The sequence below is a fragment of the Brachyhypopomus gauderio genome, chromosome 10 (assembly GCF_052324685.1).
Source record: "Brachyhypopomus gauderio isolate BG-103 chromosome 10, BGAUD_0.2, whole genome shotgun sequence".
NCBI classification, from domain to species: Eukaryota; Metazoa; Chordata; class Actinopteri; order Gymnotiformes; family Hypopomidae; genus Brachyhypopomus; species Brachyhypopomus gauderio.
The window spans coordinates 12319931-12345494 of NC_135220.1; the positions used below are offsets into that span (position 1 = coordinate 12319931).

At 42.2% G+C, this 25564-nt stretch overlaps 3 protein-coding genes across 4 annotated transcripts; all 3 read left to right on the forward strand.

The window, feature by feature from the left end:
• The first annotated feature begins 87 nt into the window (after window positions 1-87).
• Window positions 88-11733, forward strand: frmd8 (FERM domain containing 8). 2 transcript variants are annotated; one of them, XM_077019534.1, is made up of 11 exons: window positions 88-143; window positions 1089-1176; window positions 1267-1434; window positions 1993-2094; window positions 2201-2259; window positions 2346-2512; window positions 3012-3215; window positions 3628-3751; window positions 8850-8999; window positions 9156-9378; window positions 9660-11733. In XM_077019534.1, exons 1-11 carry the CDS (start codon window positions 132-134, stop codon window positions 9767-9769), a joined length of 1407 nt encoding a protein of 468 aa, XP_076875649.1. In that variant the 5' UTR covers window positions 88-131; the 3' UTR covers window positions 9770-11733. The 2 variants fall into 2 exon arrangements, with proteins under 2 accessions (XP_076875649.1, XP_076875650.1); XM_077019535.1 differs by lacking the exon at window positions 88-143 and adding an exon at window positions 181-433.
• A 734-nt stretch (window positions 11734-12467) lies between these two features.
• On the forward strand, window positions 12468-19435 carry vps51 (VPS51 subunit of GARP complex). Its single transcript, XM_077019536.1, has 11 exons — window positions 12468-12854; window positions 13162-13291; window positions 13435-13581; window positions 13865-14084; window positions 14701-15610; window positions 15757-15972; window positions 16494-16577; window positions 16729-16863; window positions 17536-17657; window positions 18309-18396; window positions 18657-19435. Exons 1-11 carry the CDS (start codon window positions 12660-12662, stop codon window positions 18915-18917), a joined length of 2508 nt encoding a protein of 835 aa, XP_076875651.1. The 5' UTR covers window positions 12468-12659; the 3' UTR covers window positions 18918-19435.
• A 1509-nt stretch (window positions 19436-20944) lies between these two features.
• Window positions 20945-25226, forward strand: tm7sf2 (transmembrane 7 superfamily member 2). Its single transcript, XM_077019539.1, has 11 exons — window positions 20945-21061; window positions 21320-21378; window positions 21860-22056; window positions 22146-22200; window positions 22670-22864; window positions 23151-23254; window positions 23357-23476; window positions 23585-23753; window positions 23867-23947; window positions 24179-24301; window positions 24441-25226. The coding sequence occupies exons 2-11, from the start codon at window positions 21321-21323 to the stop codon at window positions 24599-24601; spliced, it is 1263 nt and encodes a 420-aa protein (XP_076875654.1). The 5' UTR covers window positions 20945-21061; window position 21320; the 3' UTR covers window positions 24602-25226.
• The last annotated feature ends 338 nt before the right edge of the window (window positions 25227-25564 follow it).

The window sequence follows — 25564 nt, forward strand, 5'->3', positions numbered from 1 at the left end:
TCTCTTGTTCCTAAATGCCTCTAAACGATGGTGCTGCTTCCTCTTGCAGAAATCAGAAATCACTGCTCAGTACTTTCAGTAATCAGAATGTTGTATTCAGTAAAGATATATTGGTTAATAAGAACTCAAACATGTATTTTACGGTAGGTATTTAAATGGTAATTCACTCAGACGTCAGCAGATGGCACTTAATCCAAAAGAACGAAGGATAAGGATAAGGATCGAGCCAGGAAACCGCCTCCGGTGCGAGCGCGCGCTCCCGTTGGCGTCATACTGACAGCTGTTGTGTTTATGCGGGTCGCTAAGCTAAGCTGGCGCGGTCTCACCAGAATTTTCGTAACCTGGCGTGAAGTTAACGTCAATACTTTCTACTTGACAGCAAGACCGTCGATTACAACGAACGGCTGATAGCATATAGCTAACTAGCTTCTCGGTGAGTGGGCACAACTGGTTGCCTTAGATCCCTTTAGCTCTCCGGAACGTTTAGTCTCAGGGAGAGTGTTGGGTGATTGTTAGCCAGCTAGCTGCCTTAGCTAACCCAGCTAGCGTATCTACTTTGAAACGATTGTATATGTAATAACAGCGAGGTGTGTATTTATTATTATTATTATTGTTGTATTATGCTTGATAGTGGGTTAATAAAATGTTACATATTTATTAAAATCCGGCTAGCGGGCTGGTCGGTGGACGTTTAGCTGTTAAACCTCCCCAAATCAGATCACTTCAGTCCGCCTGGCGTCGCTAGCTAAGCCAGCTAATAAACTGTGTTGTTAGTGAATTGGTGTAAATTGGTGTTAATTCTCAAACTTGGCCACCTCGTCAACAGGTTCGTCCATTTGTAACCGGTCGGCACCACATTCAATGACTTCTTGGAAACTCACAAAAATGATGTAGTAAAATTATGTATAACTTTATTTCTAACTTGCTAAGTATGATTAGCTAGCTAGGTTAGCTAACGTTGTTTATGTTGCAGGAGCGCGTTAGCGAGGCAGCTAGCCAGCTGTGAGTTTGTTCAGTCAGTTTATCGTTTTTAGTTGGCGTTAACAAAGGTAGCTGGATATAGTTTAGTATGTTTGTGTTTTGGGTAGATGGAGGGAGATGATTGCGAATTCCCGTCTGAACCATCGGAGCATTCTCGGTCACAACGAGGAAGTGTTGCTTCATCAGTTACCCGTGGTTAGTTTGGGTTTTTTGTGCTTTCTCAGTTAGTTACATTATTAAAAGCACGATAACATTGTAAGCAGTGTGTTTTATCTGTCTCTCCAGCACAGGACGTGCTTGTGTACTTGGTGAGCGACAGTGCTGTACACTTGTGTGTGGAGGGCGTTGGGTGTGTGTGTGTACAGGAGCTCGGCCGCAACGTACGAGAGGTCCTCAACATTCCCGACTCTGCTCAAGATGCATTTGCTTTTTGGCTCTCTTCCCCTTTACTCGGTAACGAGAATTCACTCTATATATTGAAAACATTACTTGTCACTACGTAAAAATTGACACACATCTTAGTGCTTTAAATTGGTTCTTGACACTGCAGTGCTGCAGTGAAATCAAACCGCTCTAGGTGTGTGTGTGTGTAGTTAGTTAACCAGTTTTTGCTGCACGTTAGGATATGTTTGCAAAAGGCACTAAGAGCATATTTATTCTACGAATCATTATATACACTCCTCGCAAAACCTTTACGAGTCAAGCTGTTCAATGTTTCACTTCAGTGTTTCACTTTTTGCACAACTTGTTGTTCTCTAACAAGGAGCTTAATGGCAGAATTCATAACGGGTCATTACAGTCTCAACCTGGCATTGCTGAAGAGGATGTCACAGGGGCTGCTTATGGTGTTGTTACTTCCTGAGATATGCCGGGATATTTGTATGTTTTTTTAAATGTGAAATATAATTCTTTTGAAGTGGAAAGCCTTCTAATATGGTGAGCTATTTAAAAAGGTAACATCTGTATTTTTACCTTCTATTTTAACTTTGCCAATTACTGGTTGCTTTTCAGAGCTGCAGCTCAAACCAAAACACCAGCCCTACAAGCTGTGCCGACAGTGGCAAGACCTCCTGTACCGCTTCACTCAAGCTTCTACAGAGGATATCTCTCTAGGTGAGAGAGAGAGCGCGAGTGTGTGTGTTTATACTATTGGATGGCATTTCATACATGTTCATATTGAACTGAAAATGTGTAATGGTTTTGTTATTTTTGTCTTAAGATGAACCATGTCTTCAGTACAGAAGAAATGTTTTCTATCCCAGGTCAAAAGAACTTCAGGTAAAACTCTTGGCTTGGTCTGATTTATTTTAGGTTTTCTGGTGAACATGTATTTGTAATAATTTACATTCTGTTGAGGTTTGCAGGTTGAAGATGAGGGGGTTCTGAGGCTTCTCTATGATGAAGCCAAGTTAAATATCCTGGAAGGACGCTACCCCTGTGACCCTGAGCACTGGGTTAAGCTGGGGGCTTTGACCTGTGCCATAGAGCTTGGCACTGGGCTCGAGGAACAGAAACTAGTGACAGCTGTAAGGTATGTGGTGGTCGTGGTGGTATGTACTTTCTGTGCTATTGGGATTTAACAGTAGACCTGTTGTTTCTCTAAGCACATTACCATTCTCCAGGCCTTCCGCTCGCTATAAGCAATACACAATCTCGCTATAAGCAATACACAATCTCTCTTGGGTTTGTTTTCACTAGTCACGGTTATAACAGAATGAGGCTATTGGCACGTTGCATTAAGAGAAAACCATCTAGACAACGACAAGTTGGATCTACTTCAATCCAGCATCATTGTTACTTAGTGAAATTGGCATAAGATATTTGAATTTCCAGCAAAATATAATTAAATAAAAAAAAGAATCACCCAGCATTTCACTAATGTTGTAAAGTGGATTATTAGGTGAGGTCATCTCAGAAGAATAGGTATTGTTTTTTTTTAGGTGATTTTAGAATAAATGTTAGATAAGTTTTTAGAACTCAAACGCACATGGATGTATTCACATTGTTGACTCTCTTCTGCTGTGTCACAGAGAGAAGAAGCTGTCTTCCTTCGTTCCAGCTCACGTAGTGCTGGGAGGTGGAGGTTTTTTCTCCACCCTGCGGTCAAAGGCGGGGCGCCAAGCGGATCTAGAGCAAGATCTCCTACGGGAATACAGCACCATCAGCACCACCCTGGACCTTCCCGCACTGCTCAGACAGTACCTGACTACCTGCCACGCCCTGCCATACTATGGGTCTGAACATTCATTCTCAAAACACAGATCTTTTGTTCGAAATTGCTGTAACTTTAGGCATATTTATTATAGGTCAAAATACGTATAACCAGTAAATTAAAAATGTGTTAAACATATTCCAACAATAATGAAGGTGTAAATGAGCTTGCGTGCTGTGCACTGGCTGTAAAGCTGTTAATAGGTTTTACACAGAATTAAAGACCTACACATAGGTTGTCTTTGTCTTCAGTGGTAAACATGGAAAACTGTGAATTGTAGTGTACTTAGGAGCCAACGCTGAACATTCTGTATGTTTAGGTCCACCCTGCATGTTTTTACAAACCCACCGTCAGGACAACGAACGTTATCACGTTTGTAGTGATGCGCAGCCGTAAGAGTAGCTGCTTACATACAGTGTGTTTGTCTTTGCCAGCTGTGCTTTCTTCATGGGTGAGATAGACAAGCCAGCCCAGGGTATCCTGCACCGAGGCGGCCGGAAGGTTGTTAGCGTCGGGATCAGTCTGGAGGGCGTCTACGTCATAGACATGAAGGAGAAGGTGTGTGTCTTCATTCAGACTCGCACTATGCTGAATGTAATGACTTTTGAAGTGTTCCTACAGTCACAGGACTCATGATAACTTACAATTCACTGCAACCACTGTCCAGAATGCAAAAACTGATAGCTAGAGCACACAAAGCTGTAGTCAGTGTTGTTAAGCTTCTTGACACTACAGTGATATCCTACTGTTACACATGGAAAAACTTGAACAGTCAACTTTGTTTGTTACTGAGAGCTGATCAGCATCCAACCGTTCGTAATTCCAAATTTAGCGTCCAGCTGTTTCGCATGAACAGTAACCAGAGCGTTTACATAATGTCAGCAAGTCTTGGAACACAGCATTGGTATTTGCTGATAGTGCAGACTAATATGCAAATTGGTGCATCTGGTCAAAATAATCCCAGCCAATCAAGTTGAAATAGTTTTATCAGTGTGTATTAATATATGTAATGTCCATTGTTTTGAAGTCTATAAAGGGTGCAGAGTTTGTATCCTTAGTGGAGCGATCCTATACAAGTAGACTCCACGTATACTTGAGTTTTGCCATCAGTAGATGATGCTTTTGATATGGGAGTTCAAACACCCTTTTGTTTTTGTTGGTGTGTCTGGAATGCTAAAAAAAAAAAACACCACCCGTTGTTACTGCACTAAGAAAAGGGATGTAGGAACCATTCCCACGTGGTGGTGTAGGCTGCACTCCTGCTGCTGGTATAAGAACACCATCTTTTGCCTAAAAGAAATTCAGTTATGAACATGTTGATGTTCTTTACATGTGCCAAGACATGAGGGATTGCATAACAGCCTAACAGCCTGGCCACCCACCACCCCAAATGTCTTAATGATACTCTCGGGTACTCTTGGTACTCTTTGACGGCTAAATTCAGTAAGTAACAATGTGGTTGACTTGCTGATACGTCTTATGGCGCATTTCCACTAGGTCCTGCTTGGCGCGGTACGGTTCGATACGGGTCGATTCGCAACGGAACGGTACGGTCGCGTTGTGTTTCCATTACAATGGTGGACCACCCCAATGTGGGTGGAGTCGCTGTTGGCGCGCGGGTTGTAGTGTCATGACATCATTTGTATGCGACCACAACACCGGTCGATGCTTCTTAACACATACCATTATTGTATCTTATTTATCTTTATCTTCATTATTGTATGTGGTTGCTCTAATTATTGATAATAATTTGGTATTACTCAAACAGGCTGAGCACACCCTGCATAAAAAGCATCAGTCATACAATCAAATGAAATCAAACTTTATTATGAAATATAGATATTTAAAGTACAACATATGTAAATAATATAGTTATAGTTAAAAAAAGTGCAAAAAGCAAATATATACGTATAGCTTTATATGAAATAAATATTTATAGTACTACAAGCAACATTTTGTGTGCTTTTACTGGCGTCTGTCTCGCATGGTGTTCACAAGTTCGCCAAGCACCCCGAGGAAAGCCCGGTTGAAGGAAACATTTTCCGCCAACTCCGCTCGCCTCGTCAGTGGAAGGGGAATCTTGAACGTAAAAAATAACAAATATTAAACACAAGTATTCCTGTGAAGGAACAACGATATAGCGTAACTGCACAAACTGTAGCACGTCATCGCTGCTGATGCTTTGTTTATGGCTATAGCTAACTAGCAACTAGCAAGGCTAAGAGCTAGCTATTGTACAGTAGTGACTGTGGTGGTAACATTAACTACAAACACAGCTCTAAATTCCTGCGTTTACAATAGATGCGTTCATATTACATCTTTTACGAGCCTAGTAGTAAAACTGAAATCACAATACACTCACCATTCTCCGTGGCCTCCAGCACTGACATTGCCGTGTCTGTCCAGCTCTTTCTCTTCCGTTACTGGCTGGCCGGTGACCGTATATGGCATCCATTTGCTGGAACCATTTCCAGTCTTTGCGGTTTGCTCCGCTGCGTCCGTTATGGTCCTTCACCGCCCGGTAATCGCGTTAAGCTTTTTTAGCTTGGACCAACAGGTGTTCTGTCGATTTTTCCTACCCATCGAAAATTCATACCAATGCTTACTGCGCATGCGCAAGTCGCTTCTACGTCACTATTTTGGTGGCCGCCTACTACACCCATCGATTTTTCCTGCCTGCTAGCGAATTTCAACAGTGCAGTACTATTTAGTCCTTTCAATAGTGCAGTAAGTTAATTTCTTGTTTATAATTTCTTCTTTGTTTGCAATTGCAATGTTTTCAACTGTGCATTAAGTTAACTAGTTGATTAAAATGTTTTAAACAGCGCCATTTTACTACCTGTTATTACCTATTTATAGGGACTTAGATATTTCCGCATGATAATGATTGAGCCGTGTATACACTAATACGCAAAATAAAACTTTTATTTTAAAGCTCATCCTACTTTTTAAACGCTGATTTGCGCTACATTACGACGTTTCCATAAGGTAAACAAACTAAGAAATACTACAATACTACTTTTTAAACGCTGATTTGCGCTACATTACAACGTTTCCATAAGGTAAACAAACTAAGAGATACGTCTACAAATACTACTTTTTAAACGCTGATTTGCGCTACATTACAACGTTTCCATAAGGTAAACAAACTGAGATACGTCTACAAATACTACTTTTTAAACGCTGATTTGCGCTACATTACAACGTTTCCATAAGGTAAACAAACTAAGAGATACGTCTACAAATACTACTTTTTAAACGCTGATTTGCGCTACATTACAACGTTTCCATAAGGTAAACAAAGTAAGAGATACGTTTACAATACTACTTTTTAAACGCTGATTTGCGCTACATTACAACGTTTCCATAAGGTAAACAAACTAAGAGATACGTCTACAAATACGCGATGCCAACGGACACGGTAGGAAAATTCGACAAGGTAGGAAAATTCGACAGACTAGTGTTCTGTCGGATTTTCCTACTTTGTCGAATTTTCCTACCGTATCAGCTGGCAGCGAGTATTTATAGACTAGTCTGTCGAATTTTCCTACATTGTCGAATTTTCCTACCGTGTCCTTGGGAACGCGTATTTGTAGACGTATCTCTTAGTTTGTTTACCTTATGGAAACGTCGTAATGTAGCGCAAATCAGCGTTTAAAAAGTAGTATTTGTGGACGTATCTCTTAGTTTGTTTACCTTATGGAAACGTTGTAATGTAGCGCAAATCAGCGTTTAAAAAGTAGTATTGTAGACGTATCTCTTAGTTTGTTTAGTCTTGGTTGGTCTTCAACCTTCCCAAGTTCAGCCATGTCACTCCCTTGCTGTCCTCCCTCCACTGGCTTCCGGTAGCTGCCCGCATCAAATATAAAACCCTGGTGCTGGCCTACAAAGCAAAGGATGGTCCAGCTCCTCCTTACTTGATGGCCATGGTAAAACCCAGATGCATACCTAGAGCCCTCCGCGCCTCAAGTATGTCTCGTCTTGACCCTCCATTATCCAGGACACATGGGAGACAAGCATCCAGACTTTTCTCTGTCCTGGCTCCAAGGTGGTGGAATGAACTTCCCTTGTGTGTCCGAACATCGGAGTCACTTGCTGTCTTCAGACGCCGACTGAAGACCCACCTCTTTCAAGTGCACTTTGCATAATTATGCTTTGTCTATTGTACTTTATCGTCTCTTTCCTCAGGTATTGTGCATAATTGGGTTATAGGAATTGTTTACTGTCTTTTTCCTCAGGGGATGTGTATATTCAGGTATAATTGTTAGGTATCATTTGACTTTCGTCTAGTGGTTTTTCCAGCTTAGAGTACCTTGTGTTCAGGACTATCTATTCTACCTTGGAGATTCCAAGCAACTACATAGCACTTTTGTAAGTCGCTCTGGATAAGAGCGTCTGCTAAATGCCGTAAATGTAATGTAAATGTTTACCTTATGGAAACGTTGTAATGTAGCGCAAATCAGCGTTTAAAAAGTAGTATTTGTAGACGTATCTCTTAGTTTGTTTACCTTATGGAAACGTCGTAATGTAGCGCAAATCAGCGTTTAAAAAGTAGTATTGTAGACGTATCTCTAGTTTGTTTACCTTATGGAAACGTTGTAATGTAGCGCAAATCAGCGTTTAAAAAGTAGTAGCCTATTGTAGACGTATCTCTTAGTTTGTTTACCTTATGGAAACGTCGTAATGTAGCGCAAATCAGCGTTTAAAAAGTAGGACGAGCTTTAAAATAAAAGTTTTATTTTGCGTATTAGTGTATTATTAATAATAATACACTACACGGCTCAATCATTATGCGGAAATATCCAAGTCCCTATAAATAGGTAATAACAGGTAGTAAAACGGCGCTGTTTAAAACATTTTAATCAACTAGTTAACTTAATGCACAGTTGAAAACATTGCAATTGCAAACAAAGAAGGAATTATAAACAAGAAATTAACTTACTGCACTATTGAAAGGACTAAATAGTACTGCACTGTTGAAATTCGTCGAAAACATTGCAATTGCAAACAAAGAAGGAATTATAAACAAGAAATTAACTTACTGCACTATTGAAAGGACTAAATAGTACTGCACTGTTGAAATTCGCTAGCAGGCAGGAAAAATCGATGGGTGTAGTAGGCGGCCACCAAAATAGTGACGTAAAAGCGACTTGCGCGTGCGCAGTAAGCCTTGGTATGAATTTTCGATGGGTAGGAAAAATCGACAGAACACCGGAACAGACTTCGCTCCTTGGGTTTTAAAAATGGCTGAGGAGTTCATAGCATAGCGGAGGAGTCGCTCTCCTGACGCAACCTGTGACGACACTCCCTGGCCAATCAGTGTCATGCTGTTCCTCCACGTCACAGAACTGTACCGCTTCGGAACGGTTAGAACCTCGAGCGAGTCGGTACGAAAATAGTACCCGAAAGTACCGGCTAAACGGGTCCTGGTACTAATGGAAACACTCACAAACCGTCGCGAATCGAACCGTACCGCGCCAAGCAGGCACTAGTGGAAATGCGCCATTATAGTCCATAGCTCTACTGGCCTAATGTGTAACTTCCGCCCACATTCCTTAATCTCGGCCATATTAAGATTCTCAAAACGTTTCCCCAAAGAGATGAAATCGTATCCTGCTCCACCCCGTCTTCATACGCCTGTTCTGCTCTGACTCAGCATGTCCTGCTGGGCCTGCGCTTCAGCGAGCTCTCCTGGGACCACAGCTACCCAGAGACGGAGGGAGACTCCCATATACTGTGGCTGGAATTTGACGGGGAGGAGGCTGGCGTGTCCGTGAACAAGTTACTGAAGATTTACTCAAAGCAGGTGCACACACCTCCATAACTGTGCATCCGTTATTCACTCTGTTTATGGAATATACATCACATGTTTTTCCCTCTGTGTGATGTTTGCAGTGGTCATGTGACATATTGGAAGGACATCTTTTTTAGTGGTCTTTGGTCTTCATGTTGTGTGTTCTAGGCCGAGCTGATGAGTGGCCTGATTGAATTCTGTGTGGAGTTGCGGGCAGTGGGGGAGGCGTCGGCCTCAGCAGACGGGGAGGCGTCGCCCTCCCACACACCTGCAGGACAGGTGGGCGGCGACGAACGGGTACGAGAGCAGCGCAGGAGGAAACTGCGCAGGCAGAACAGCGTGGTGTGCAGCCGAGTGCACACGCTCAGCACCATCAGCTACGTAGACGACGGTGAGCGGCTCAGTGGGTGGGGCAGTAGTGGTGGAGGGTGGAGTCAACAAATCAGGGGGCGGGGCAGAAGTGGAGGGAGGCCTAGCGGAACAGCCAGTGTTCAGGAGAGGTGGTTTAGAATCATTGTTAATAACTTTGAAATATTTTTTTTTGAAACGATGTGTAATTAGTGCATATCAGAAATGTACATGAGATGTAATTGGTTCTTTGATAACTGTAGGTTCTGTGTTGAGTCTTAATGTACCATGTTGGGTTTAGAATGTTCTGCTCTGTATGTTCAGGTAAAGAAATCAAGCGCCTGAAGCCAAAGAGAGCAGCTTCCTTCTTCACCAGGCAGGCCCCTCCCACTTACTCTACCGTTCAAGTGACTGATGGTTTGGAGCAGGGGTGAAAATCAACGTGAACACTGCCACCTGCAGCCCTGAGACCAAAACTACATCTGCCCATTGAGATTCAAAGACACCTTGTTGTCATGAACTGAATGGACAGAGTTTGGACCAAGATTATAAAAAGTTGAACCACTGTATATGGGTAATATACTTATAATGTTGATGTAACAGGCATAAGTTATAGCTCTAGTTATGGTTCTCTCTGTTGAGTGATATTTGATGAAATTTGATGTTGACACTTAAACCATGTTTCCAGATTGTTGACACTTTATAATGCAGAAAGTGAAACAGGTGGAGGGGGGAGGGGCGGGGTCATTAGGAGTTGTGCATCTGTCACTGAATGCAAATGTAAACTATGCAAAACCCATCTAACCAAAACTCCCAATGTGGCAGCAGAGGTGAACAGTCCAGGATTGGAGACAGATGCACTGTGACTGCTCACACTCTGCCTTCTGCACTAAAGGAATCCGTGCCTCCAGTCTCCTGCATTCACCAGGGCTTTACTCACCCAACAGGCAGATGTTCACCATGGGCCCACACACACAACCTCGGTGGTTTTCCCAGGGTCTTTATGTTTCTGAAGGATACTTCTACCAAACAACATGGTGGTAATAAGATCTGGGGGCCTTCTCTGTTCCTGCTGCTGCAGTGGGTCACTTGTGCTGGTGTAAATCACAGTCTGTGTGGCAGACTGTAGTCATTTACTGGTATTTGTTTACAGCTAGCCTAATTATCCCAAACCTGATTAGCTGTTTGACCATGTAAGTGCCCTCTACCATGTTGCCCTGTATTCATTCAGCTGAACAAACTAAATGCCCTGTTGAATGTCAGTTATTACTCTCAGATCACCTGCCACTCCTGACTTAAATATACTCCCATTTTGAAAAATGGAAGAAAAAAAATGTGTGTGGCTGCTTGCTGATCATATGGTCAAGTTCTGAGTTTTATATCTGGAAACTGTGTATAGACCTTAGACTGCACGTCACTTGAATCACTTAAAGCCTGAATGTACTTTGGTTTATTATAAAACCCATGAAAATGGAACTAACTGAATGATGCGGTTACAGATGGTAAACAACGATCAGGCAAGTCTATCTGCTGTCCTGTCTGCCTTAAAACGAGTTTTGTTTACTGATGGTGGAATATGCATGATTTTTCAGACTTTTCATCAAATAGCCTGTAACACTATGGAACCTTCCCTTATGCTAATGAAACACTTGAGTATTTGTGAATTGCAAATAATAAAAAGCATTAAACTGTGCAGCATAAGTAAAGTGCCAGTATACAGTTTGTCGGTGTAAATTGTAGGTGCCGTGAGTATATTCTTTTTAAACCATTCAACTAGACATTTTCATTATGGTTGCACAACACGTGCATCATCACCTCCGTGTGTAAGGGGTTCTACTGCATGCTGAGGCGCCATGTATTGTCTGCCTGCTATAGACTTAAGATAGGACATGTTGCGCATATTAGCAAGATATGTCATTGTGAGTCAATGAACCGAGTTATGTCTAAAATAAAATAAAAACTTTAGCAATGTTAAAGTTTGACCAATATAAACTACCTTTTGTATTTGCATAGTGTGTTCCCTGTAAATCATGTATGAAAGTCTCTTTATTTTGTATTTTTATTGAATTGTCAGTGGTTTCCAGACAGTTTAATCTAAACTGAGTGACATGGTAAGGAAGCACCTTTCTTGTTTGTGGTTGAATTTTCGAACTGTCTAACTAGCTGGACCATGACATCACTGTTCTGTGACCATATCAATTTTTGTGTGAATTAATAACTTTGTGCCGCTTAAATTTGTGACTTTAAATAATGTGCACTATGAACTGATGGTGACTAACCAAACTCAAGTTTGCAACACTATAACTTTTCATGCTTTGTACTAATTTTGACATACCACCAGAAAATGTTTTGTTCATGGATTTTTTATATCTATATTTAAATAAACTGATAATCTTGAGTGCTTTTAATGTGTTTAGAAAAAATAAGCTTAAAACTGCCTTCACTAAATTGATGATATTGAGTTGGTATTTTGATATCTCTTACTATGTATTTTAGTAAGTATCAAACAGGTAATACTAAGCACTAGAAAACCAGATAAAATTAAGCTACGTTAATGGCACATAAATTAGGAAATTTAAGCCAGGAGTGCTGCACTGTCTCATATCATCCACTCCACTGAATAACTACGCCAGGTGCAGTGGCAGACTTGGGAAATGCACCTTCATACCAATACAACGCTATCTCAGTGATCAATGTAGCTGTCGTTCAAACAGATACGCAGGTAAAACAAATATTCAGTTCATTAAACACATTACCGGTGTTCTCTTAGTCTATATAGATGAAGACAAATCTAAACATAGATCGTTTGGTTTATTCCAGACCGCAGAAAAAGCTCTGCTATGCTTAAGCAGAAATGCTCGGGAAAACTGGGCGGCCTCTACCCTTTTTTATTTCGAAAACAGTGACGTTACCACTGTGCTCCTGAGAAATGGACCTTTGCAAATTAAAAATGTGACGGGTCAGCGTAGGAGAAAATACACGTAAAGAGGTTTCGCATAAAGAAGGAGGCAGCCCCACCGCTAAAATACAAACCTGACCGATGTACATAGATTTTGGAAATGTGGGGAAATAAATGTTACCGTTACGCAGGTGCACTATTACCGAAACATTCGGATTGAGTCTAAGCAGTTCGCTAGAGTATTTTGACTTTTATTTTGAAAAATGTGAAATCGGTGCCATTTTGCACCGCCCCTGGTTCGGGTAGTTCTGGCAATAGGAAGCTCGCTAGATGAGAGTCCAGATCTGACAGCTGTTCCAATAAAGTCTGTCATATTTACTGCGTCAACAAGTACCATTAGCAGCCAGAAGCGTTGGGGTGATAAAATGGATATTGATCGTGGTTCTTCCGACTCTACGTCCCCACCGGACACTGACCCGGCGCGTAAGCGTCGTGTTCACGGTATGCTGAAGCTTTATTATGGGTTGAATGAAGAAGGGAAGCGCGTAGAAGAAGCCGAATCGCTGGATCCCTGCGATATAAACGGGCCACATTTTGATCCAGAGGTTTATCTGAATAAGGTACTAGTCCGGTTCGAAACGTCCATGTTAAATCATACAGGAGGTACAGCACAGATGTTAACATGTTTACAAACTGCTGCAAATAAACATAGTATAACGTAATAAACTAGTTACACGTTTGAGTTCATACATGAATCGGTGTTTTGTAAAGAAATCATAGAATTTATTCCATGAAATATGTTCAGTGTTTGAAACACATTGTGATCTTTGTCACTTCTTCGGATGAGTACATATCGTGCTTGACATCAATACACGGACAATGCGATGTAAATAAATGCTGGTTTCTTCTGGCATGTTGCTGTGTTAGTTGAGGAAGGAGTGTTCGCTTGCAGAGCTGATGGATCAAGAGAACTGCATGGTGAAACAGATTCGGTCTTTAGACAGTGACATGCAGACGCTGGTGTATGAAAACTACAATAAGTTCATTTCAGCCACGGGTCAGTCTATTTTTGATGGTTATTTGTCTGTGTTGTATGACATTAAGTTGAGTAGGCCTTAAATAAGCCTGTTTCTTTACATCAGCACACGAAGATGCATGTATAATTCTGCTAAACGTGTTTGTGATATTTACCGTCCCCAGATACAATTAGAAAAATGAAAAATGACTTCAAGAAGATGGAAGATGAGATGGACTGCTTGTCTACCAACATGGCTGCTATCACTGAGTTTAGTGCTTCTATCAGTGGCACGCTGCAGGGCCAACACGCCCAGATCACCAAACTGTCAGGCATGGACACCTCATTCATTCATTTGTTTTCATCCATCAGGTTATTTGGGTTAAAGCACATTTAATGTAATGTAATGTTACTGAGAGTGTGGAGGTCATTCCCACACTTGGCTGAGGGGGTTACTGTGTTACTTTCTACTTTCCTGCTTGAGTCACTTATTTTTTCCTCCTTTTCTGATTCTCTCTGTCCTCTTTTCTACTTCTATGTCCCTTCTCTCTCTGTTACTCTATCTCTTTACCCCTCCCTTTCTCTCACTCTCCCTCTTCCTCTTCATCTTTCCAGGTGTTCACACTCTCTTGCGCAAACTCCAGTTCCTGTTTGAGTTGCCGGCGAGGTTGAACAAGTGCCTGGAGATGCAGGCGTACGCCCAGGCGGTGACCTTCCACCGCCGTGCCCGCTGCGTTCTGCAGATGTACTGCCACATGCCGTCGTTCAGAGGCATCCAGGACGACTGCCACGCCATCATGGAGCAGCTCGCCAAGCACCTGCGGCAGAAGTTCAGGTGTGCTGAACACAAACGTAGTCTCATAGGGCACGCGTGGCATGTACGCCGGATAACAGGAAGCTGTTTGCAATGGCCTATTGTTGTCAGAATTGTACCAGTAAAATTCTGTAGTTATTTGTAGAAAGAACAAGTTTCTGCACGGGTGACCTGTTTTTACCACAGTTGCCCTTTTTTGCACTCCAAGATTGATGTTGACCATCATACATTTTGTAAAAACCAAATGGATATTCTATTATGTGGTTTTAAACATTAGAAGAATATTCCAATGTTTCTCACATCCATTGTGCGCAATTGGCTGCCGCTTCTCGCCGGTGTGTGATTGGTTGTCTGTGACTTAGCTGTGTTAACAATTGTATAGCGCCTTGGGTATCCTGATAAGGCGCTATATAAATTGAAACATTCATTCATTGCCCAGAATGGTTTATGATCTCCCAGCATGCTTGATGCAGTTCATAAGATGATGAGCTTAAACCTGAACCTGTGCTGGGGCTCTCCATGACTGGCATTAATACACCTAGTTTTATATATGGTAATATTTACTCTGTAAACATGTGTGTGTGTGTGTGTGTGTGTGTGTGTGTGTGTGTGTGTGTGTGTGTGTGTGTGTGTGCAGGGATGGAGGCACGAGTGCTAAGGAGCTGTCAGAGTGTGTGGAGCTTCTGTTGCAATTGGATGAGCCAGCAGAGGAACTCTGTGACAAGTTCCTAAGCCACGCACACACCAGACTAGAGGCAGACCTTCATGGTTTAGAGGAGGAGCTCACAGTTTCAACGGCTACAGATATTGCTGGAGGCTCCACCCATAAGCCAATCGCTGGACCAAACCCTTTATCTCCTTCTGAGTCCTCAAGTTCTAGTATTTTCCCTTCGCTGTCTGCTAGGACAGACATTCTAGAGTTCATTGACAGAGGATGTAATGAGTTTGTCAGCAGCCTCTGTCTGGTCATCGCCTCTTATCAGGAGTTATTCATCAACCGTCCACAAGAGGGCGAACTAGCCTCAAAGAATATACCTCAGATGGCTAGTAGTAAGTTGCACATATTTGTGGACTCCTTAGCAGGCAGATACTTCTCTCTGGTAGAGCGAAGGATACAGGAAGAGAAAGGGGTGGGAGATAATTCTCTACTGGTGAGAGCACTGGACCGTTTCCACCGCCGACTCCAGGCTGTGTCGAAACTACTTCCTGGGTCAGCTGTGCCTAGCCGAGGCACCGAGATTGTAGTTCAGGCTGCGAGGGAGAGAATTAAACAATACCTGTCGGCCTTACAGAGCTTCTATCTGGACAGCCTCACTGATGTCAGACAGGCCCTTGCGGCCCCACGGCTTACAGTGGGTGGATCAAGTGCTGTAGGAGGTGGGGCTCTGGGAGGAGGCGGTCCTCCTGGTAAAGATGCTCCGCCCAGTCTTCCAGACCTGCTGACCTCCTTATCTAACTCCATTCTGAATCAGATCAAGACAGTTCTGGCCTCAGTGCATCTCTTTACTGCAAAAGATATCACCTTCTCCAACAAGCCTTATTTCAAGGTAAAGTGCTCATTTACAGGCGTTTTAACCACCCAGTCATATATAGAGTGGGTCTAGTAATAATGTAATGTAATAATGTTTTAGTTGGTCTGAGTAATGGGATTTTTGGTCTCATTCTCCTGCTCTGACTCTGCTCTGACCCTCAGGGGGAGTTCTGCAGTCAGGGGGTGAGAGAGGGGCTGGTAGTGAGCTTCATTAAGTTCGTCTGTCAGTCGTCTCGTCACTTCTGTGAGAGTGCAGGAGACCGAGGGGGCTCCACCCCACCTGCACTCCTCCTGCTACTGTCCCGTTTGTGCCTGGACTACGAGACCTCCACCATCTCCTACATTCTCACTCTCACGGATGAGCAGTTCCTCGTCCAGGTACTGATGGTTTTGTGTCACATGAAAGCTCTTTGTGTACATCAGGGTAAGAATAAGGACTAGTAGAGTCCACATAACTTGCACTCAAGTTTTAACAGAATGGATCTACAGTAGATAATTCTCCCGTGAAATCTCTCCCGTGGGAGCGTAGATCACTGTTCTGAGAACAGCCTTGGCTCTAGAGGCCTGCTGGCTTGGCATCCACTACTACTGTAGAAATGCTACTTTGTGCATTAGTGACCTTTACAGCCATAGCTGACATCAGACAGCATAACTCAGATGCCGTACCTGAGTCAACTTTGCATCTTTTAGGTTTACGTGTATTTTAACAATGTGGAGGTAATTAGTCATATAAAAATACAACCAACCTCCTGCAAGAAAGCTTTAGCTAAAATGTTTAGGCAGCCCAATAACTCTAGCAAACACATTTTTTTATCTGATGTGAAGAGGTTGTTAAAATCAGTTTAGGCTCAGATTGGGTCTCTGTGGTCTCATGCGTTCCTCTACTCTCTCCGGTGAAGCATCATTCTCCAGTGACTGCAGTAACTGCTCTGTGCTCTGATGCTCGAGAGGCTGCGCAGAAGCTGCTCAACCACTACGTGAAGGTACCAACGAGAATACTGCTGCCTTTCAATCTATGTGAGCTGTGAGCCATTTGTGTGGGCCTGGAGTTCCTCTGGCTTCTCCTCCACTGCCCGACACTTTACCATAAAGGTTCCACGGTCTCATGTGCTGGTGTTTTTGTATTTGGTGTAGGTCCAGGGATTAATAATCTCCCAGATGTTGAGGAAGAGTGTGGAGACCAGAGACTGGGTTAACACCATAGAGCCTCGTAACGTCCGTGCCGTGATGAAGAGGGTCGTCGAGGACACCACCTCCATTGATGTTCAGGTGAATCTTTTGCTAGTGAGAGACAACCTTAAGATGGATACATGTGTGTTAAGCTTCATCCAGGTACAAATAAATTCTAACAAATTTACTTAGCTGGTTTCTCTTTTTAAAAAATCACAATTTAAAAGAGAAACTGTTGAAAAGAAAAACTGTACATTACATTTCTATTACTACAAAATCTACTACATATTGTATACTCATCTACACAGAAGTTTGTAGTGTAGTATCTAGTGTACATCTAGTGTACAACAAATGCAAACAATACAAATTAATTCTAGTTGCATACTCAATAATGCATACTGACATGGAGCCCAATCAGTATGTAGCCCAGGGTTTCCTACAGTCAATCTCTTCTAAAATACATTTTGTACAAAATCTCTGAAATCCAAATCACTATGTGTCAGGAAAATGTCAGTTTCATAACATGAAGAATTATTGTGACTTAATTGTTTTCTAAAGCTGCATTTGGGGATTAGGGTTTCAGTTGTTGATGTAGGAAGAGATAGTTGAAGATGGTTGGGTGTAAGTGAATAATAATTTGTATATTTGGATAATGAGTTACAGAGTGTGTGTGTGTGTGTGTGTGTGTGTGTGTGTGTGTGTGTGTGTGTGTGTGTGTGTGTGTGTGTGTGTGTGTGTGTGTGTACGTGCCTACGTGTGTGTGTGTTGTAGGTAGGTTTGCTGTATGAGGAAGGTGTAAGAAAAGCTCACAGCAGTGACTCCAGCAAGCGTACATTCTCTGTGTACAGCAGCTCACGACAGCAGATACGCTACACTCCCAGTTACACACCCAGGTATGAGATCAACACCCCACACACACCCCACACACACCCACACACAACCTTCCACTTATACACACAGCTATGAGATAAACACCACTACACACACACTCTCACACACTCACACACAACCTTCCATTTATACACACACACACAACCTTCCATTTATACACACAGCTATGAGATAAACACCACTGCACACACATACAACCTTCTACTTATACACACAGTTATAAAATAAACAACACTACACACACACAACCTTCCATTTATACACACAGCTATGAGATAAACACCACTACACACACACACACACACACACGCAACCTTCTACTTATACACACAGCTATGAGATAAACACCACTGCACACACATACAACCTTCTACTTATACACACAGCTATGAGATAAACACCACTACACACACACACACACACACACACACACACACACAACTATCTACTTATACACACAGCTATGAGATAGATACCACTACACACGCACACAAAATACCATTTCTGATCCCAGACTAGAGGGAGAGTATATCGTGTATTCATCCAAAATGGGAAATTATGGTGACGATTCCAAAGACAGGATTGATATTCCTACTGGATGGGAATTAAATGCCAAGACTGAGGAGTATATGTTTATATGCTCCGTTGTGCAGTGCTCCGATGGACACAAATCTGCTCAGTAACATCCACAAGCTTTTCTCAGAGAGGATCGACATCTTCAGCCCAGTAGAATTCAACAAGGTAACAGTGATTGTCACAATACAGAACTGTATTAATTAATTTAAATAAATTAAATTAATAAAGTTTCTTCTGATCGGCTCCATTCTGACTGTCTGTGCTGTGTTCATAATGAATTAAGCTACTGTCATTTTAGACACAGCTCTGTTTTCATTCCATTGATATAAAATGGACTATATAAACAAAACCACCTGGTAGCATGTGCGCACACACACACTCTTCACTCCTGTCCTCTCTCTCTGGTACCCCCCTTCCTCTCTCAGGTCTCCGTCCTTACCGGGATCATCAAGATTAGCCTGAAGACGTTCCTGGAGTGCGTTCGCCTGCGCACGTTCGGCCGGTACGGGCTCCAGCAGATCCAGGTGGACTGCCACTACCTGCAGATGTATCTGTGGCGCTTTGTGTCCGACGAGAACCTGGTCCACTTCCTTTTGGATGAGATCGTGGGGAGCGCTGCCCACCGGTGCCTGGACCCTTCCCCGATGGAGCAGAGCGTGATCGAGGTGATCTGTGAGAGGGGCTGAGGACTCGGGCTCTGAAAGACAGATGCACAAACGGCACCCTCACCTGCATCGACTGAGCCACTGAAATGTAGTGAATGAAATTCCAGTTCATGTCTGGATGTGGGACCAATTGTCCTAGGTGTGCCTGTACTAACAGATTCCACTGGTGAGCTGTTACAGTTGCTGTTGTGCCCAGAACTGGACTTTAAACCCCTGAAACTATGTACAAAATAATGTGTAAAAACAGTAGTATTAAATTATATTGTAAAGAAACAACTCTGGATAAGAACTGCATATAACGTTAACACTATGATTGCTGTCATGACATTTTCATCAAAAATTTGGAGCTGGGATTCTGGGACTGGGAATTGAACAAAATGAGCACTAAAATAATACATTTTTTAAATCAGTTAAATCAACATGGGCTGTTGATGGTTAATCACTAATAATGGAATGTTTCTTAAAGTTTCTGCATTGTATTCGACTGTCAACACAGTGAAATTGAAGACTGAAATATTAAAGTCAATGTGAATTGGAAATGAGGATATAGTTTACTTCCTTAATGTGACGTATTTAAAAGTAAAACGTCAACGTTTCAAGCGTGGTGTTCAAAATAGACTACATAATATGTACAAATTGTGACCCTAGACAGTATATCATATGCAGTATACTACCAAAATAAAAATTTCCAGTACATGAAAGAGACCTGGATGGCATACTGCTACCTTCCATATATTCCAGTACATGACCAGGGAAATCCTGGTGATGTACTGTATCCAGTCGTGCAACGGTGGCAGAAAATCTTTCACAAGTGAGTGGAGCCTTCACACGTGACCCCATATTATAGTTTGCAATTGTCACTGGATACTATACTGCATACTATTATGGGGACCATTATACTGTATACAGTATATACTGTATGTGGTATAAAGTATGTAGTAGGCTATTTTGAAAATAGACATGATTTTATCAGTCAGCTTTTGAGTCAGATCTGAATGCTAGTCTGTATTCTATATTCTATAACCATATTTACACTCTTCACAGTTACACAGTGCTATATGGTCAGTAGTTGGGTGAAGAATATTAGTTTAGTAAGGAAAAAGTATGCAGATTATTACCAAAGGGTATTTATATACAGTCATCATATATTAGTCATTTGACAGAATTATATCTGCACAGTGTAGGTGAGCTGCATTCTTAACATATAATCCTGACTAAATACCTTGAACATAATCTGGTATTCTCCACATTCTTCAAATGTAAGAATTTGAGCTGCTAGTATGTTGGTAGACCAGATATTCTAATGTAGAGGAGGATCTCTGGATAGACCAAATCCACACCTACTCGCTGGGATTAATGTGAACTAGCCAAGGCAACATTCCATGATATTCTTATGTTGGTATGTAAAAGTCCCGAAATTCTGTTCATTATTCTGTATTTGGTAGTTTTTTCTTGTCGAACCACCAAGCTCAGCACACGTGTAGCTTCCTGTGACAATCATGGGCTTGTGATTTCGGACCAGATTGGGTAGAAAAAGTGGGATATTTCCCCCTGATTGTAAAGAATGGCAGAACGTTCTTTTCATTCATCCCTCTATCCTCTCGTAGGAATCCATTGATTGTATAACTCCTTCAGATATAAAGATAGAACAACAAAATTTGCTGTACTGATTTAACTGCTCTGCCTAGTCACCAAACTGAAAGAAGAAACCGCTCAAAATATCGTATGTGATTAAAAAAAAATTATAAAATCACATGTGTTGTATTACTTAAACCTCTATAAACATTATCCAGTTTTTAGGGGTCTATAAAGATCTAATAGTCGGGGGAGTGAGGGGTATTAGCGATAGGCGCGTCGTCTACCCAATAGGTGCATGACGCCATAGCGCGTCATACTGTGCACTGCTGTCACACGCGTATCGTTCAACACAGACTTGTGGCTGATTGGGTTAAATAAATACTTGGGCTGGTATTCTCGCATGACTTCTGTTTTCATTGGCTTACCAGCCCCCTCTCCACGGTGACGTGATGACCGCGCCAAGCCCTCATTGGGTAGATATAATTCGGTAGTTTGTGTTTTGGGAGGAACCGCGCACACGTTCCAACATCTGTGTTTCACGGGGACGCGCAAATGCTGGAAATTAAAATAGAGCTTGCTTAAGAAAGGTAAGAGAAGACATATAACACACCATAAATCATATTCATAGTGCCATCGATAATAATGGTTGTGTGTAAATGCTTTTTTAGTTTTTTCGTGTATAAGACGCGCTGAATTAAGGACATTAAATTAAACGTCTGTTATTCGTGTATAAAACACGCTGAATTAAGGACGTTGAATTAAACGTCTGTTATTCTTATATAAAACGCGTTGAATTAAGGACGTTGGATTAAACGTCTGTTATGCGGCGTCTTTACATTGGACAGAATGAAGCTGGGCAAGCGCGAGAGGCGTTCTGCTGAAAGGGAATTTGGAGGAACTTTGGGTACGGTGCGTGCGTGAGTGTGTGTGTGTTTGTGTGTGTGTGTGTGTGTGTGTGTGTGTGTGTGTGTGTGTGTGTGTGTGTGTGCGTGCGTGCGTGAGTGTGAGTGTGTGTGTGTGTGTTTGTGTGTGTGTGTGTGTGTGTGTGTGTGCGTGCGTGAGTGTGTGTGTGTGTGTGTGTGTGTGTGTGTGCGTGCGTGAGTGTGAGTGTGTGTGTGTGTGTGTGTGTGTGTGTGTGTGTGTGCGTAATGTATATTTGTGTGTGTGTGTGTGTGTGCGTATATTTGTGTGTGCGTACGTGCGTGTGTGTACGTGTGTGAGTGTGTGCGTGTGCGTGCGTGCGCGTGTGTACATATGTTGTGTGTGTGTGTTTGTGTGTGTGTGTGTGTGTGCGTGCATGCGTGTGTGTGTGTTATCAGTGACCCCTTTGAACAAACGCTTTATACACACGAACACGTTCTATTCCCTCCGTCGTCTGTTTGCAGGAGCCACGTGCATTCCTGTCTTCCTGCCTCTGACTGTTTTGTACCTCCTGAGTGTGTGTCAGTCCCCGAGGGCCAGTGTGCTGCAGTGGCCCCCCCCTCTCCCCCACACCTCTCACCTCTGGCACCCGTGGGTTCCTGCCATTATTGGCGGCTGGATTGCACTCCAGATTTTCCTCTACATGCTGCCAGTGGGCAAGGTGTGTGAACCTGATGGATTCTAACATGGACACTTGAGATTTCCGGCCTGTTTTACATAATGTATTGTACGGTATTCACCTGTTCCCAGATTTCCCAGGGGTTAGTTCTCAGAGATGGGTCCAGACTGAAGTATCCAATCAATGGTGATATGACTTCTACAAACACACTTGTTTACTGAAATGTAATTTTTCACACTGAACATGAAGCAGGACTGATTATCTGTATGTTGCTTCTTTATTGCTGTGCTAATGCCCTTAGATGGGTCCAAATTCCATTGTGATTTAAGCCCTGTCTATTGAAAATCAGTTTACTTCTTGGTTTCATATTCTATACATTTTCCATGTCAGGATTTCATAGGTTAATAGGATGAAAGCTTTTCATGTGACTGCTCTGTTCGGATACTCCAACTGTCTTTTTTCCAAGAGCTTTCAAACTACATTTTCAAAACTGAGATTTTCGATTATGCGGGACTGATTGTGGACTAATGTGTCAGTACAATTATTAGAACGTATAATTCTAATCACCTATCCACCCTTTTTATTTTGTAACAAACATCTTATGTCATGCATGCAAGTGAAGATGATTATTAATGATCTTCAACTTTTCTCAAAGGCTTCCAGGCCCTGTGTGTGACCGGCCTGCTGCTGGTCCTGTGTCTGTGGTTGGGGATGCCACTGGGACACCTGTTTGAGCTGATGGTGCCTCTTGCAGTGTGTGCCATTGTGGTGGCATATCTTCTATCACTCTACCTGTACATCCGTTCCTTCTGGGCCTCTCCCCACGCTCTGGCGCTCGGAGGGAACACAGGTTGGGTTCACTTCAACCTGCAGTGTCATGGAAACATGGAGCTTGAGCTCTGTTTGCACTATACATTATATATTTGTCTCAAGCACTATATGAAAATTCTGTTTTATGTTGGACACCATAGAAAATGTATAGCTGTACTGTTGTGTACTTTTATTTATTACTTGTTATATATTTTTTATAATATATTCCATGACTCCTTTTGTTTCCAAGTTTTATTTCAATCTTCTTTAGATGGATCTGTTCATTTATTGTTTATATTCTTATTCTTATTGTTTATATTCTCTAGGTAATCCCCTATATGATTTCTTTATGGGACGGGAACTTAATCCTCGCATCGGGTCCTTTGACCTTAAATACTTCTGTGAGTTGAGACCAGGCTTAATTGGCTGGGTAAGCAGTGTCACTAGTGTCTTTAAATTTCCCACCCTGCCTAATCATGTCTTCCTCTCGTTTTGTGCAAGTGATTGTCACTCTGTGTAATCTGCTGAGTAGGTGGTGTTGAATCTGGCCATGCTGATGAAGGAGGTGGAGCTTAGAGACTCTCCATCTCTGCCAATGCTGCTAGTGAATGTCTTCCAGCTGCTCTATGTCACTGACGCTCTGTGGAATGAGGTGGGAGTCGGTCTGCAGGTCTCGTTTTGCATCTACATTTTGCTTTCACCGAAGTATAAATAATGTGCATACCAAGACTGACTGGCTCATTATACACCGCACATGCAGGAGGCCGTTTTGACCACCATGGACATTGTGCATGATGGGTTCGGGTTTATGCTGGCGTTTGGGGATCTGGCATGGGTGCCTTTCACATACAGTCTCCAGGCTGCGTTTCTAGTTGTGCATCCACACACACTGAGCCCTCTTACCGCACTGGGAATTATCATTCTAAACGGTAATTCAGAGTATTGGTAATCAACTTGGATATCTGTGGAAGAGAATTAAGACACAAGTAATGAATCTGTATTGTTGTTTTTTTGTCCAACCTCCCTTATTCACCCATTTTAGGAGTTGGTTATTACATATTCCGTAGGAGTAATTCTCAGAAGAACCAGTTTAGGAGAGATCCGACACACAAAAGTGTTGCACGTGAGTACAACTTTGTAATTTATGGGGGTTGCACTCAATCTGTACCATTAACACAGTGTGTGATTAAAATGAGCATAAAGAAGTATGTACTCATCATTTCATGGGTCTCTGTGTACAGGGTTAATAGGGAGGGCGTCATTGTAGGACTGAAACTGACTTGCACCATGTGAAAAGATTTGAAGGGACTGAATATAACCAGCATACACCAATCCACTTGTTCTTTTCTTGTAGACTTGGAAACTATTGCCACAGCAACAGGAAAGCGGCTGTTAGTGTCAGGCTGGTGGGGCTTCGTGAGACATCCAAACTACCTGGGGGACATCCTGATGGCATTGGCATGGTCTCTGCCTTGCGGTAGGTCTGCTGGCAAATTAAAATCTCCTCATCTGAAACGTTTGTGCTAATAAGGAAGATGTGATTGATCAATCTTTATCAATATACGCAATATATAATAATGACACACCTCTAATCTTTTACCTGATTTTTTTTCCAGGGGTTTCACACATTTTGCCTTATTTCTATGTTATTTATTTTACTATTCTGCTCATCCATCGAGAGGACCGTGATGAACGGCAATGCAGAGCAAAGTACGGAGTGGCGTGGGACACATACTGCAGACGTGTCCCCTACCGGATCATTCCCTACCTGTACTGATCCCAGCAGAGACTGTCCAGTCCACAGCTGTCCAAAGTTCGGCACTTGGTGGCCCGCAGACAGATTTTAATTGACCGGGCTGCTTTCTTAAAATGGTTCTCTCGCCTGCTTGGCAGTGTAATTTCCCCTTTCACCTGATGGTGTCAGCAGTGCCATAAACGTACAGTGTCTGTGGTGACATGGTGTTAACTGAGTGACCTAGGAGTTTTTTCACTCTGGAAATAATTAACTGAATCACAGACGTGACTGCAGCAAAAAGCACAAAGTTTACAGCGAGAACCGGCGATTTCAATAGAGATGGAAACCGAGTAATTTTTCATCAACAGCTATAGCAAACAAATGGCTCATATGGCAAGGAATTGTAGCGGTAATGAAATTTAATATCAAAATACATTATTAAAGAAAACATGAACATTACAGTAAATAATCAAGAAGTTAGATGAAAGAATGTAACTGGAAGCTACCAAACTCTCGGTTTTCTGTCCGAGCTCGCGGGAGGAGCATGTGAATATCAGCAGAGCTTGTTGTGGTGCGACTATAACTTGCAGTATTTTCAGTTAATATCCCGCTGAATACCAAAATGTTATTGCAATAAGTCAATAAATACTTAGTGATATGGATGCTTCTTTTTGGGGGGTGCCAGAGGTTCCTTGTGTGTGTGAGAGAGAGAGAGATACTTCCTAAATATCATTCCTAAGCTTTGTGGAGATACTCAGATTGGGTATAGACAGTGCCTTCCACCATTTTAAAAGGACAATGCAGGTCCTATTTAAAAATGTGAGAAGAAAACATTCCGAGTGAATGAAAAGCCATTTTTACATGTTACAATTTGCATTAAATCACTCTGGTATATGAACGCTGTTTGGTTCTGTAAAGATAAGATCAAGGGATGGAGGGGTTAGCTGTCTCTTTTTTAAACTCATGAGTTAATCTAAACCAAGGTCAGGTGTGTTGAAGCAGCTC